At 39.9% G+C, this 16,660-nt stretch overlaps 1 protein-coding gene across 1 annotated transcript in view; it reads left to right on the top strand.

The window, feature by feature from the left end:
* Nucleotides 1-16,233: 16,233 nt before the first annotated feature.
* The window catches only part of T265_05909 (hypothetical protein), a gene marked incomplete at both ends in the record, with an annotated part of 21,904 nt that continues 21,477 nt past the window's right edge, over nucleotides 16,234-16,660 (top strand). Inside the window, one exon of the mRNA XM_009171044.1 lies at nucleotides 16,234-16,527. Within this exon, the coding sequence (XP_009169308.1) occupies nucleotides 16,234-16,527 (294 nt within the window). The remainder of the gene's footprint in view (nucleotides 16,528-16,660) is intronic.

Raw genomic sequence — 16,660 nt, 5'->3', positions numbered from 1 at the left:
TGAGGTGGTGGAAATTACTAAGAATCACAGAGTGAATAGAATCGAGGGTGTGAGACTGGTGAGTGTATGGAAAGCGGTCTTAGATAAGCCGAGTTAACACGTGACGGTGTGCTTGTCAATGCACGTAGGATTATTAGAAAAAAACTGGGGGTGTGGGCGGAAATCCCAACCCAACCAGAGGTCACAGCATTCCTCTTACACAACTATCTTAGCACTAGCTCACCCACACAGACGGACAGAAGGTTCAAACTACGTTCAAGAGGGACCATCAAATGAATCGAAGCAGAAGAACTAGACCCTAGGCTAGACCCAAACACGTGTAGGTTTCCCCACTGATCCAACACTTGTTCAACCACTCTAACACACTGAAATCCCCCGGCCGACATCCAACAGATATTTAGCTCGACTTAGCTGATTGGTTTTCCTTCCGCATTAACTCTCGACCAACCTCGGAACCTAGTCACTTGGCCTGACGAAGCTTTGGTGTCAAAAGCGAAACGTTGCCCAGCAATAAATCTACCGATTATCACCAAACTTTTTCGAAAGCGAGAATCACTCATATTAGCGTGGAAAATTTTCTCGATGATAAGTGCGTTATGGGTTGCCTGGTTGCCACGACAACTGTGACCTCTAGGTTAAACAAGGTGAAGAGCTTAGAGAACACGATTGAAGAATGTAGAAACACCCACAAGGCGCCTAGCACCAGAAAGGTCCAGACTGGTTCCTACTTGAAACCCTCTCGATACGCTGGCAATATGAGGAGAATTTTATGGAAGTGGGAATTTTATGGAGATTTCCTGCTGTAAGCGAAGTTAATCAATGCTGTGCAAGTGCGCGCTAATCACACTTTTGATCAGCCAATCGTTAGTGAACGGTAAACTGTTAAAACTACTGTCCGCAGTTCGCAGATTCTAGATTCCATCGACTTTTGTAAGTTGCGCTGATGTATCCCAATGAAGTTTAAACAGCTATACAGTGCTTTCGGCCTTTCATCACAGATTGGCTTTACTGACAGGACGGAATCTCTACTTATTACCCAATCTGGTGTCATCCATTTACTCTAATGGTACTTATGCTTCGATGAAACCTACACAGAATAGGGTATCCATTCATCTTATGTTGTTACTCGGTGAATGCCTTATAGGACGGGTGACGAGGACAACAACAGCATGATAACAAAAAAACATAATCGTAGCGGACTACTTCTCATGCAGTCTTTAAGTATACGGCTTGCTGCGAGCTTACTGGACGACAGAGAAGTAAGTTTGCAGTCATGATCTTGGATTCACTTGCTTACTTAAAGTGGCTTAAAGTAGATAAAGTATGATCAGAACTGCCACGAAAAATCGAGACATTTTGACTGTTTGTAGGAAAGTCCGTGTGGGGAACATCAAGCAAACCAGTCTGCACCTGTGTTTTATAGCAAAATAGTTGAAAGTGATCCAGTTCCTGCTATTTCCTTTCTCAACAATAGAGTAAGGTGGAAGTCACGGGCTTCTTTTCCCCCCTCATGTCAGTGGGAATAATTGCAAATTGCATCAAAGTTTTTGTGGATAGAGAAGACATTTGTTCACAACCGATTCTGCTCCTTGTTACCTGTGGTCTGACAGCATACAATTTTGGTTTTGTGCCAGACAGAGAACCAAAATGTGCTGCCGATAGCCTCATCGCGGACGTACTTTCATGCAGCAGTTGTTACGCTTGTGATGGGTTAAGCGTGACTGAAATCCACGGTCTAAAGATAACTGGAACTCAAGTCTGCCCGAATGTCTCTGAATCTTCTACTAAAGAAGTCTTCTTGGGTCCGCTATAAATCATTTAGACATGATACAGGTCTGTAAGTCAGCGTCCTTCAAATATTTGTGATCATGTTTCGTTTAATTATATTTGTTGGACATTTTTAATACAATTAAGGGCGGCCTGGGCTCGTCTCCATTCTTGATAATTCCTACACACAACTATCATGAGCCACATGGAACATTGTATCTTGGAAACATCAAGGCCAATTTTTCAACATTTCCAGAAGAAATGGAAAAACATGTGAGTGCTTGTAGTATGGAAGACTTTATTTCAAGTCGGTCAAAATTTACACGACATTCTCCTACAGGATAAATCTTCTTCCGACTCGGATGTGATTGCGTTTTTTCCACGGAGGGGCTCCATAATCGAAATCGTACTTGTCACGTTCACCGTTAGTAATCCAGTCCTCTAAAGGCCCATGTGCCTCAAGTGAATCTAATTCGACTGGTGTCACTCCGGTAATTGAAAATAATCCAATCACAATAGCGAGGAAGATCAGGTGCCGTGAGTTCATTTCGAAGACCTATTCCAACAAATGTGTTTTAGTAAAACCAGTTATATCAAATACACGAAAACAATTTGTAATTACAAGTGTGAGTTGCAATCTTTAGGAAGCAATGGGTCAAAAGTCAACCAGTCATCCAATGCGGAACTCAACCAGAAGATTGGTCCTTCCTTCAAGTATAGAGTCATTGTTGTCGAAGTGTAAAACGGAGCGAATCCTGACAACTTTTGTGGACCCTATTAATCAGAGTGCTTCATAGTGTTGGCAGACTGTTAAAACCTAAGTGGGCGTTTTACCGACATTCTGGGGGGTTGTGAAATATTTCCGGTCTGCTTACACACTGAAAGTTGATGGGTAAATGAATGAATGGCAATTAGCCTTATTTGACAAATAATCACTGCTTGCATTCAGATTGTCATTCTCTTCTACACAAGTGCACATCGATGCGGATTCTACGGTGTTTTGCAGTTCAAATCAATATACCTCCCTAAGAAGATGATTGCCGATGAAGTGGAGGAATTCGCTGTATCTCATGGGTGCTGAGGTTTTTGGAGACGTTGACAGCTTCATATATTATAAGGCTAGAAGAAGTTGAATGAACTGCTTGCTTTGCGATGAATATTTAAAAACAAGTGAAAAGAGAGGTTGGCGGTATAAGGAGAGCAATGAGGATTTTAGGGTCCATTTTGATGTGGAATTCAATTAAACCCATGTCACATTTAACGGAGTTTGTTACCTCTTTAATAAGGATCTTTGACAGCTAATATTTCGCAAGCTGCCTATGTGTGTAAAACCTCTAGGAATGACAGACTGACTGATACGTCGATCAACTGCCACTTCATGAGTGGATCCAGTTTTTCTGAATAATGTCAAAGTTGCTTCCACTAGGATCAGATATTTTGTAAAAAAATTCTTCATTCTTCAAGACAATTCATTTAATTTGACAAGACTGGATCAGCTGTTCATACTGCCTTCCACTGAAGAAGTTTACCTATATTAATTAAAATACTTCGCACTCTTTGAATCCTTTTGTAAATGATCACATACGATTGAGTATTTTCGTCCCAATATCTTGAAGAGACGAAATTACTAAGACAATTAATTACAGCAAGCTAACACAATCAGTTGTGACATTGAAAACTGGGTCACACATATAGGCGACCACGACGCACCATGGTACGACGAACTGCTACTGAACTTGAGTATACAAAATTATAAATTTATTTGTACATATCTTCAGGTAAATTTTTGCTAGTTCTTTTTAATCTAAACTGAACGGGGTCAGAAAGCCTAGCCTATTATTTTAAATCCACCACATACGGCGAATTGAAAAGGTGATTGCCTGAAAATCTAGAGAAGATACAGGCTCAGACCAGAACTCAGAGGTATTGCTTGCAAGAGTTGAAACCCGATATGCGGTTATTATGAAGCAGTGGTACTTTGTACTTAAAAATAAAACGAAGAGTATTCATTCACAAATTTCAGACCGCTAAGCGTCTCGCCCTAGTTTGACCTTATCGGTTTGAATGATGATGATGATGCATAAGTAGCGGAGGACTAGTTGTTGTCTACGCCAAAATTCCAGCGGAAAAACACGCTGGGATTATGTAGTGTCGAAGTTGCTTGCAAACTATGGAACAAGGATAAAACGTTCTTTTACACATTGGTTACGTAAAACCGACGGGGTTTCAAAATCCCACGAATGTCAAGTGAGTTTTAGAAAAGGTATAAGTTTATGATCAACAGGTTCCGTGTGTGCAAGCCTCGAGGTTTGTCAGGAGTTTGTTTACAAATTTTGTAACTTCCCTGTTCAAACACACTTCGAGAACGACAATAAAGTGTATTTCACACGGATGTCTTGTTACACTCATGTTTCATGCGGTCGATAAACCGGGGGTCCACGTAACGTTCGTGACCCAACACAAGCATCATGTGCGCATGCTCTGAATGGCTGACATTAAACGAATTTGCCGATAATCAGTCACTGAAGAACTAAACTTCTGCATGAGGGAAGAAAGCCAAAAAGACCTCGAGCAGACAGAAATCTGTTACAGCATTTGAACATTTGGTTTTGTTGCAGACCAGAGAAACCAAGATTGATTGTTTTTCATCACTGAAGCAATAACATCATCTGTCAATTTGCTCAGCTTTTACTATAGCGTACTGCGGGTTCCCTCGGTTCCTACTAACTTCCACAACGTCGGTCTGGTCTTGAGTAGCCGGATGGTGTCCCATTAACCCTGCTTTTAAAGATTTTGCCGTCCTTAAAATGAGAATTTTTCACGAGTAGTCATTAAACAATATAACAAAATTGCTTCGGTTCCAGGTGGTTACCTTTATCCAGAAGACTGCAGATTACGTTGGTGACACAGAAGATTACTCCTTTTAAGGCATGTGCGTCAACAAAACCACAAGTTTAAGAATATATCAATTATTAGCCGCGTAATCGCAACTGGTCGTTTGAGTAACCCACACAACACACTGTCAATCTTGCGACGGAATCCAAACTAAGTATTCCTAGAATTTAGTAGTCCTGTTCATCTGCACTAGTGGACCAGACTATTGCTTACAGAAATTGGTGAAAAACGCCGGCGTATAATCCCATCAGTTCTTATCACTCGTCCCATACGCTTTTGTCCGTAACGAATGCTATGTAGCTGTGAAAACAGAAGGATAATATAACAATGTTCCTGTCGAAAACTTTGGACAAGTTACTATTTTAAGATTGCATTCACAATCTGTTTAGATGATGGTAACATTTTTCGGTTCATTTATTTGGTGTGCGGTTTAAATAAAGCCATTCATTAGCAGCAACCGAATATAGTTCTTGAGACTTTGCAACATGTGGACTGCCAAAGAATGTTTTCAATTAAGAATTTATCCTAATAGTGAAGCCAGTGTGTGCTGAGAATCATTGTACGGTCGTTTTGTAAATCACTTGAATAAGATGGTGAAAATGTCAAAATACCCAGTATAACTCTAGATTCACGGTTGGACCTACCTTTTAGTTGACCTTTTACTAAATCAGTTGGAAAGGTAGCATACAATTAGCCTTTTATAGACTGAATGTATCCCCTATCAGAATACACGCGTGTTCTCCTCATTGTTGTGGCCGGCTGACCAATGGCAAGCCAGATAGACAGCCTATATTTAGTGACGCTGTCAATGCTATCACGCTTTCTCCTTGATTAAAATAACTCTGATGCTTCTCCCAGGGTTCTAAAATGTATCAACTTTAACTAATCACTCATTGCACTGCCCTGTTTTGAACTGCTTCGCTGGTCATCGTAAAATTGGCATAAATGTAGAGAATATTACCAGTATAAAACTCATATATATGTAAGAAATTTTGGAGTAGGAAGATTGAGCTTCATTCTGTCATCAAGTATGCCACTGAACTAGAAAGCACGCATTAGAATCCAGTTGAACTCAGCTAAATTGTTACTGTGCTGGGGTTTTATGCGCTCACATCATCAGAATAAATGATGTGTGCTGGACCACTGGACTACTAATTTGGTGACCAGTTTCAAATGTAATTTTCGGTAGGTAATGAAGAACCAAAAGGCAAGAGTTTCTGGCAATAAATTAAACCTGGAACCAGGGGACAAACGCACTTTTTTTCTAATACTGCTATTCAGTGGTACAAAAAACGAGACTTGTGATCTACAAAATCCCCTACGGGAGGCGACATCGATCCAAGACAAAATTTAACAGTAGGTAAAAGAAACTAAGAGCACCCCAGCTAACTCCCGTAACGTATTTCCGATCAAGAACAGAAAAAGATAACATTTCTTCTAAAGTATTTGTCTAACCAAGCTAAGTAGCTGGCTTGTTAGTACCACGGGGTTGTTAAGTGCCTTTAATTATTCACAGTACGGCCTACGGAAACCAAAATGATCACCGTTGTGTTCTCAGCATTAACTATACGTCAGAAATGTCGCACTGCATTGAAGCATGAAGACCACCCCTGTCTTCGAAAATTCATCAGCCAAGCCCATTGCAGTTTCTAAAATACGTACCCTTGGTACCCATTATACATAAACCCGACTTACCATAGGTAAACCGGAATCAGCTGCCAACCGAACGGACTTTAGATTCGCTGATTCAGGAGACAGGCTGAGTAATTTTACCTTGAAATATGCAAATATTTCCCGAACGCTTGTAAAGGGTTTACGGCTGCTTTTGTTGATCTCATGGTGAAATGTATGCACTCGGAGGCCAACAAGGGTTGACAAGTTCATGTTGTAATTTGTGCGCCTTCTCATACCCTGAGTCAATCCAAGACTGCAGCGTGCGCGCGGTGCGTGGACTCATGGGCACACGCGCGCGCATGTGTGTGACGCATACCTGACTGCGTGGGTGAGCACCAGCTTCATTTTATTGTGTATGTTATGTCCGAGGCATAATTTGGTCGATAATTAGTTTCCGACCAAGTTGATGGTTCAACCGTCATTACCATTATTGCCAGCAACGACCTACTACCTTACAGCCATGTGATGGTGCGGCAAGATGAGTGCAGCGTACATCCTGGGATTGAGATAACTCGCAAGGCCCTGATCATCCCAAGTTCACTTTTATGGGTGTACAAGTACAACAACTGGTAGAACGGTGTCCAGTGTAATACACATTTTATTGAATCACCATTTCACAAATGGATTTGGAATGAGCTCTTCCCGTTGATTCTACATAATCCACCTTACTCAGGTTGCTGAGCTGTTGATAAATCCAGCAAAGCTGTGGTTATTAAGGACACTATGCAGTCATCGGTTCTAGCAATTTAGAACTCTAAACGCCATTAGAGAGGAAGCTGTTGGTGGGTAAACATAAAAGGAATAATGACGTGATTTATACCACGAAGACAATTATGTACGTCATTCATACCCAATCGATTTCGGGGTTTACCCGTTCGTTCAAGGGGCCAAGGTACTCCTACAATGAACCCAAGTAGAACCACTGTCTGACTACTTACCGTTAATAAAAATTTTGTCTTATTATTCAGACCAGATTGTCTCAGGCAATAAGATTTCAGACATAATATGCATTGTTGCAGCGCTAACGTCAATGCTAGACGCATTTACAGTAAACGTTTGGATCGAACGTAGCTGAGAGCAATTTATCCACCCCAGATGGTTTCTCGCTGTAACTGTCCTTATAATGTGGTTGACGCAGTAGCAACTGGTCAGATATTAAATATATTTTAGAGGCAGGAATAGTAGTATCCGATGAACTAAGGAAAAAATTACTGCAGGTTGATTGTCTTGTTCGCATAAACATGGCCGGATCTCCACATCGAACGAATTCCTGTGGTATTGAGACAGGCCCCTTCAGGGTGTACTAAACATTCCTAAATGAGAAGTCTAAAATCAAAGCAGCGTACTCCGGCAAGGTGTTATAATCCGACTTTTCCGTTGCCTGGAGTAAATTTTTCACGTTTTTTTAAAATAAATATACGGTCAAAGTGCTATCTTGATGTGAATATGGCATATTGTACACGTTATACAGTGGAAGGGAATATGGGTGTTCTATGGGAAGCTATGAGGCTAAAAGGAATGTTTTGTTACAACGACAAAAAGCTAGTTTGTGGGCGCTGGTTTATGAAGTCTTCTGGTTTATCTTCTACAGTATATTTTTGATAACTACTGAAACCATCAGAAAAATCACAAAACAACATTTCCTTGATGATTCTGACGAAGAGGAAATCATCTACAATTTGTTCGGGGGCTCACTTGACATCACCAAACATGCCTTCTACAGAGGACGAATGTGAACTCAATCTGTGTTCCTTTGTTGATTAACTACAAAGATGGATCAAATATACCTGCTTTTTAGGTATCTTTGCGGCCACCAGTCTTGAAGTGATCAAACAGTAACCAACTAAAGTTGCGTAGCCATACAAGAATAATTTAGATGAACTCGTTGCTGATTTTTTAGACTGAACATTCTAACTGTCCTTAACATCAAACCGTTTCTCTCCCTTATCCTTACCTGGAAATGTTAACAGCTTTATCCTTAGCCTTTGGTGCTCATATTGTCAGAAACCGAATATGTATCATTTGAAATGATATAAACGACAATTTAATTGCCAAACCTCAAAGCAATTACATTGTTCTGCAACTGTATACACATACGTTTGAAAATTTGGCCTAGCTTAGTAAAACACTGTTTCTCGAAGGTGCCAGCTTGACCTAATATGTGGCAACAAGAAAGAAGTTGCTCAGAAAATTTGATTTCTTTCATTGTCAATGTATACACTATATCGGTTCACTTAAGTCCATGTCAATCGACACAACGCTAATGCTGGCAATGACATCAAAGTTATGTCTGTCCTACCAAAAATAGGCTTCCAAGAAATTTTACTAAAAGCTTGTGCACCAAATTATGCTAAGTGAAGAAAGCGGCTGCTCCGAAATTAGCTCCAAAGTTTTGCTGAGCGATTCTGAACGTCTCTGAAATTTCAATTAGTTCCACACCCGAAATCCATGTCAACCAAGACTGAGGGCCTTGGCTTCTCAGCTCTCCGCTGGTTCTATATCTCAGTTTCACATTGGATTTTCCTGTTTGCCTGTTTGTCATCATATAAAGCACACATTTTTACGTGAGTTAATCTTAGCGGATTTGTTGGAATACATCCTGTAAAGGGCATGATGTTGTGTGAGCTCAGAGGACCAACTAAGAAAAAGCGAATGATGTGGTGATGTAGTAGCTGAATGAGCGTTGAGACTAAACAAAAACTACCTTTGGGACTTATCGCCTCGGCTGGATTTCAGTTTCTGCAAAACCTATCCAATTCGGATCAACGGACCGTAGTGTATGAACAATATGCGCATTTTCGGTTACCTTAAAAATACTCACTTAGGTTCATAGGTAAAGCAGACCATACTAGGTAAGGCACATTTATCGAGTTTTTGTTAGCAAGCACGTAGTTCAAATGAAAGGTGAAATACTTCGCTATTGTAATTACACATCACTTTACCAGCTTGCTGCCTCCTGTGATGATAGCTACATCAACATTATCAAAAGAATATCGTCCAGACGCTTGACAGAGCGTGAGTCATTCTGGATGTTTGGGGAAACGTCGGATCAATCTTTTCCATCCAGAGCGATGACTGAACCGAAACATCTGATCCTTCGCCTCATCTGCAATCTGACTCTTGCAAACATTTGAGCTGCTTGTTCTGGGCCCATCTACGATATTCATGAGCCTGTTAGTTAAATACCGAGGAGGGTTGGTTTGGCCAAAGGCTTCTCCCAATCCAATTCTCAGAATATTTCATTTGAAGACTCATGTTATAGGTTAATCAAAGTAGCCCCAGAGGTTGTGACACTTCCAGAGATGTCTCTCGGACGTATATTCTTGCTCCCAATATCGGCAAGTCCTTGATAAGATTTTCCACGCTGTGATCTGTTCTGGATGACTGAGCCACCGTGGGAAGCTGTGGTCTACGTTTCTAGACATAAACATCCGGTCGCAAACCAATTCAAACAACTGGCTACCGCGGACAGCTTATAGAAGAGTGATAAAAATTAACTGTTATTCGCACAGTTCGGACCGTTTTAGGCAATGCCACACTCGTTTGAATCGGAAGAACATCTTATATCCTAGGTAAACTACCACCTGTTCGTTTCAAACTCCAAGTAACATAATATCAGCAAAACGTTTACCCTTTCCCCTTTCTTCTGGTCTGGACATTCAACCTGTGTGACGATCAAAATAACTGTGGTTACATAAGTGAAAACTGAGTACAAATATAACTGAGGTAATGCTTGCTAGAGTTGAAAACCGATATGCGGTTATTATGAAGCAGTAGTACTTTGTATGAAAATAAAACGAAGAGTAGTCATTCAAAAATTTCAGACCGCTGGGCGTCTCGCCTTAGTTTGATCTTATCGGTTTCAGTAGTGCGAAAGAATAGGCTGATACTCTGTTTTTAAATCTAAACAGCAAGCTTGCGTGGCAACCGGTATGATATGTATGTTTCATTCACCGCTACCGTTTGCCAACACAGTGCGAAAGAATAGGCTGATACTCTGTTTGTTTTAAAATCTAAACAACAAGCCTGCATGGCAACCGGTATAATATGTATGCTTCATTCACCGCTACCTTTTGTCAACATTATCAGTGCGGAATGAATCTTTAATACAAAACGTATAATGTGTTTTGCAGCAAAGCCCATCTGCAGTAAGATTTTAACTATATATCTTGCAGTTTTTAAGTGAGAATTAGAACATGCCAGTTTAAGTAACAAGCATTTCAAACAAGCATTTTGTCCTGGAAAATAATGAAATACACGCAATTTTAACACTATATTAATGCGGAAAAACCCACCGCTAAAGTGGAATAAAACATTCATGAGTTACAGTAAATATGACTGAACGGAAACAGAAAACTGTGCGGCACATGCGATATTACTTCACCGATATTTTGAACACCGGCACTCATGACTGTTAGTTTGCAACATGGCTTGCTAATGATGTTGGTGATTAAAAGTATCACTTGTTCCCGGCATCAAACATTTTGCAAACGACGCGCTGCTTTCTTAATTTTGGGATACCTTATGGCCTGTATCTGGGAAGTATGCTATCGATAACATGTTTGGCGGGTGACATCTCAAATCAATTACACACTAAAATTATGCATTTCGGTTGAGAGGCAAACCATATAGAGTAATGAAGAGGGACACCAGGGGTTTTCCCTTACGTGTTTAAGACTAATTCGTGGCGCCCACAATAAAACCCAAATTATCACGTGAACAAGTAGGAATGTCATGTGGATAACAACGCGCTGAATGTGTGCAAACTATCTGCACAGCACGAATGGAGAACGGGCTAAAATTGCTAAATTTGCCAATAATTACGAGAACATGTTTTCGCTGCAAGTGAAAAGGTTGGTCAAATGTGAGGGATTAAAGTCTTCAAAATCAGTTGAGACAAGAACCAGCATCATGAAATACTAATCTTGACTAGATAATTTTATCACTGTAGTTTTCTCATAAAAAAGCCCCATCAGAACAACATCCGCCCAAGAGGCAAACATATTATACTTCAGCTACTAGAAAAGCTAAAAACTGGGCATACATGTGTGCCAGTAGCCACTGACTTGTCCACCTAACAATACAGAGGCGTTTTTATTTATTTATTTATTCAGAAAGCACAACTACATAACTGGATCGACTAAATTACCGTTGCAAAAGAGTGTGCTTGCAAAGCGGATGTGGATCATGGCTCGATATGCTGTAAGAAAAGTTAGTCCGTTTAAATTTTGAGCACAATTTTAGTCACCAGAAGGGGAAATTGTTTAGTTTAAACAACGTGGTTTGTTTAGCTATCCTTCTACCTGCATGTTTAGAATGCTTGGTTTGAATTCTCTGTTTATCAATAGCTTTGGTTCTCTGCAACAATAAAACAAAAACTATGGAACTATTTTGGTTCCGCATGACACTGTTGTTGTTTTGGCATATACAACACAAAATGGGAACTAACCATCAGATCCTTCTTTGGATTAGGTCCACGTGCATTTAGGGTCGTCACAGACAAAGTGTCTGTCAACATTAATTCACTTTGCTGTTGCAAAATACCTGTGCTCATTGTGCCGATATTTACTCTGGCAGCATAAATTTTGGTTATGTTGTCTTTGCCAAACCTTGTGGTTTTGCAAACAAAACGGCGAAAATCAATAGATTTGGATTACGTTTTAGTGAATCTGTTAGACACAAAGCAATTTCGGCATCTGATTTCAATGTAGGTGTATCCTATAGAAAAGTCTGGTTTGATTTCATTAATGACTTTGGCTATTTGAATTTCTTAATTAAAATGTCAAATTCCATCAAGTACATTAAATACATTCTACTAATTATAAGTATTAAATAAAAAGCAAAAAAAAATTCCCCCGTTCTTAAATCACATCAAAAATGAGTGAGATATATTAATACCCTGAAACTGCCATTCCATTATCCACCGATCCTAATTATGGATTCCGCTGTTCAGCACGGTTAGAGTGCAGCATCTTTGGTGGCTGGGGTTTTTCAGACAACCAACACAAAGTTACGATTCAGTTAATTCAAAGACACCACACATAGCGCCACAAAGTCAGATGGTTGAGTTTGAGTTAGACGACAGAACAGTACTACCGGTCTCAATCGATCCATCAAGTCAACTCTCTTTGGTCAGTAAAATTCTTAAGAATACTCAGGTGATTGGTGATTACCGAGAGAACGCAGTATCGGTGGAAAGTTGCAAAATCCCCTCACGCTAACGTCAAACTATAAGTGGCTCACAAGAAAAATGATTTGGAGAAATGAGTGAAATCTCGATCTGAGTTGTACATTTTTAGGGATGTACAGTGCTTCTTGGCTTTCTAGCAGAGGTTGGTGCTACTAAGGAGATGAAATTTCAATCTATGATTCATAAAAATTTCATTAATTGAGACAGTTAAGTAGCATATAAATTGTGATATCAGCGGTTGGATATCATTTTTAAATCTGCTTACCTCTACTATTCTCTCTTCTTGAAAGCAATAAAAATTGAACATCATGCAAATAGTTATATAAGGTTTATTCACTAAACGCAACTGGAAAAGAAACTGAAAAGAAACACTGAAGGCATAAATGTTTCTGTAAAACTGGCAGTTTTTCCATCACAGGTTTGGGATTTTTGCACCTTGTCCCAACTTTTTCAAAACGATAATGTTTGACATAATGGCGAATCCTTGATTACAATGTATGGCATGCAGGTTTGAATTAGTGGAGTGAAATAGAGATAAAAACTTCAGTCATACGAAAAAATCTGCGTATTCAAAACATTAGCTATAGGTCCGGCGGGAACAAAATTAGCAACTAAGTGCTTGAACTGTGGCCGCAAACGTAAAAGTTGAAACCAAGCTTTCTTCTGTTAGAAATTTCCTTACAACGTACTACCAGACAGAACCACATACCATGCATAGCTCAAACCGCCATTTGGTACAGCCTTGCCCAAGCACATTACAAAGACGTAAAATTTTTATTGAACATTTGGCTCAAAAAAGAAAATCACAGTATTGGAACTAGAAGATCCTACAAAGGTGCTCAGTTTGCACTTGAAATGCAGACAATAGAAGTACTAACATGCTTTGAGCATGACGCGCCACCTAGGTTGGCCAGTCAATGAACCAGTGTTATGGTGTGGGTCATTATTCTGTTAATTTCCGGTGTATAAATCAACCAAAACAGGCAGCAGAAAACTTAGAAGCAGCATAGTTTGAAGTGGCCAAGGTAATATATTATAGTAGTCGTATTAGGTTTTCCAAAAAGTGATATAATACGTGATGCTCAGAATCAGTGAATCACAACTGTGGCGTTCAGATTTAAGTCCGAGGGTCGTTGGCCAAAAGGCTTTTGGGACTTCCATAAAACAAAGCACCGGAAAATGATGAACGATAGTGAAATACACTCACACTTACTTGCCATATTTTTTGACTGAATGTGCTTCGAAAGAACAATTCATGCCTCAACTGGTTCAATATCAGATTTACCGCGGTTTGTTTCGTGGACGTAACGCGGTTTATACAAGGTTTCCGAAAACGTTCGACAGCCACTTAACAGCAGTCTCATCGAACAAATAATAAACAAAATTTCCTGAAGCTAGATTGTTTCACTGCTGTAATTTAGTGGGCAAGACTTTCATAATGTAATAAGGGGACTGTCTAAATCCGCTAAAATATAAAAATTTGAGTAAATAAGCGTAACTTCATTAGTAAGGTTTGGGACAAGTGAACATACACTAATTTAGCTGTAGGTCTACCGCCAAGCGCTAAATCAAAAATTTGGCAAGGAGCACATCCATGTCTGCAAATTTCAAAAACTTCGCACGTGATTAGAAGAGTTAAAAAAGGACATGACACAAATAAAATGGCATAGATTTCACTTTTCTGTGAATATATGAAACTGAAACGGCTAGTGTATTTATGCCTTTTGAAAGGAAAAACGGTTATTTTTCCTGAAACTTCTGCAAGGAGTTTCGCGTTTGTAAGATTTGGGAGTTATTAACCATCAGAGAACAATTGCGTGTAGTAAGCTGTGACCAGCGGAGTTTTTTTACAAGCTGCAGAGAGGAGACAAGATACCAGCACAGCAGTATCGTTCGAGGTTTACTATTCCGTTCGAAAGATGTTGCTAAAAAGTTCACTGGTTGGATGTGACAATGGGCAACTTTTGGATACATTTATATTCTGTATAGCTTGAGTATAGGTTTACTATTCCGTTCGAAAGATGTTGCCAAAAAGTTCACTGGTTGGAGGTGACAATGGGCAACTTTCGGATACATTTATATTCTGTATAGCATGATTATTTTTGGTAATCTTGGCTAAAACATACCAACAGGCTACTGCCGATTAGCGTGCCATGCTGGTCCCGAAGTTTGATCAAACGTGTATATCAACTGGAATCCATACTCATATTGTTGGATATTGCACACTTAATTCGTGTCAAGGTAGATACCTTTGAGCTTTGCTGAAATACGTGACAGAAGACTCACTCCTCCGTGCGAATATCCCATTCAGCCTACTTATGCCACTGTAAGAAAGAGAAACAAATATTTAATATGTCTGAAATATGACAAGATGTATTCCTGACCAAAACTGAATAAAATACTAACCCTCTGTCTGACTTTTTGACAGAAACCAATTTCGCAACCACTTTCCGTGCATTAAACGCACGAGAACGTGCGCCATTACAAAATTTATATAGTGTCCTTCATGTCTGAAATATTCTCTAATCATGGTCGACGTGAAAATGGCTAAGTGACAACTAAAGAACCTGTGAGTAGTGATCGCGGCATTGGAAGACTCTGGAGAATGATTGAAGAGGTGACTAAGATATTTGTCCCAGGTAATACGTGTTAAGTTTCCGTCTATGATCCAAAAAGCTGGGACTTCATAAAGCCGAGGATGATGTTTGGATAAAATGTTTTGTCCTCAACCGTCTAACCATTGGAATGTATACTGACTACATTGTGGCAGAATTCCGGTGCTCATCGCTGGGTACACGTACAGTTGAAACCCAAACATCTCAAGCGCCTCTAATTGTACCGTGCTAGTTCCTCTTGTTACGCCGGCGTGAATGTAGCCAATTAATGTTTCATCTAAAATTATCATTTATTTTTGAAGAGCATGGTCACAAACATAAAATGTGAATGCAAGCGAAGAATGCGAGTGTAACAGGAGAATATGAGAGAAAAGAGACAAACGTCTCATTCGAACTCATGCCAAGAACAGTTCCAATCTGATGAGGTGAATCCCAAAGTATGTAAAGATTTTGGTATGGCCAAAATTGTTACTGATTCGCGTACCAAATTCTGAAGCTGTGCGTTGTTGCATGATCTTCTTCCTCCTATAAAGGCTCCATTCTATTATTCCAGTAAGTTAAACACCATATCCTCCCAAGGTTTTCCCTGGTGAAGTTATCTCATGGTATTTTTTCACGTGATTTCGTGTACTGTACACAGGTTTTCAATAGGCTTGGTCACTTCCGCCCCGATGAGTCCTTGAATAATTTACAGATGCAAAATCTGGCCCGCTAACAAACTCTGATTACCTTTTGAAGGAAAGATGACTGGCTATCTCTAATACTAATTAAGGGCACGCATTACATGTAGTGATGAGTGTATCCTAATCTATCACAACTCCCATGAGCTTCTGAAGGGAAATGCCAGGATCACGCATTAGCGATGAGAATTTGAACACGCGCAGCTCTGCTTACTAACCATGCACTGATGTGAAACCTGCACACACAAAGTTCAACGTCGGCATCATCATTGGCTGGCCGGTAAGATGACAACAAACTGGCTCACGCATGACATCTAGGTTTACAGGATGTTTGTTTGAATGATTGACCTTGAAATGACAATATTAGACAATATATTTGTGCCGAACCTATAAACAACATTTAATAAGATCTATGGTCATTTATCCTGCGGTCATGTTTCATGTGGCGCACTCGCTTCGAAAATTTTTGCACAACAACCCTAATCCCCAGAATGTTCTCAGCTTTATCGGACGCCTTCAGCAGCTACGGTCCTGTACTCACTCGCAAGTTAGGTTTTATTTCCTCAGTACGCGGAATGAATTAAAAGACGCCAAAAGGATAGTGATCAAATTGGGTAGTGCAGTGGTGACAAAACCGGGTCGAAACGGTCTTGCGCTTGGACGCCTGTCGACGATTGTTGAACAAATAGCTGACCTGTGTCATGAGGTAAGTCACTGAAAACTTGTGCGATATTCCATGAGAGCTTCGTTTAAATAAATTCTCTGTCCAATACCTGGCGATACAGAGAGTGAGCTTTTTGTCGTTGAGTTGAATAATGTCCTCGTAAAGTAAAATCTTA

The sequence above is a fragment of the Opisthorchis viverrini genome, assembly GCF_000715545.1.
Source record: "Opisthorchis viverrini unplaced genomic scaffold opera_v5_115, whole genome shotgun sequence".
NCBI classification, from domain to species: domain Eukaryota; kingdom Metazoa; phylum Platyhelminthes; class Trematoda; order Opisthorchiida; family Opisthorchiidae; genus Opisthorchis; species Opisthorchis viverrini.
This window is presented reverse-complemented; position numbering and strand designations above follow the sequence as displayed.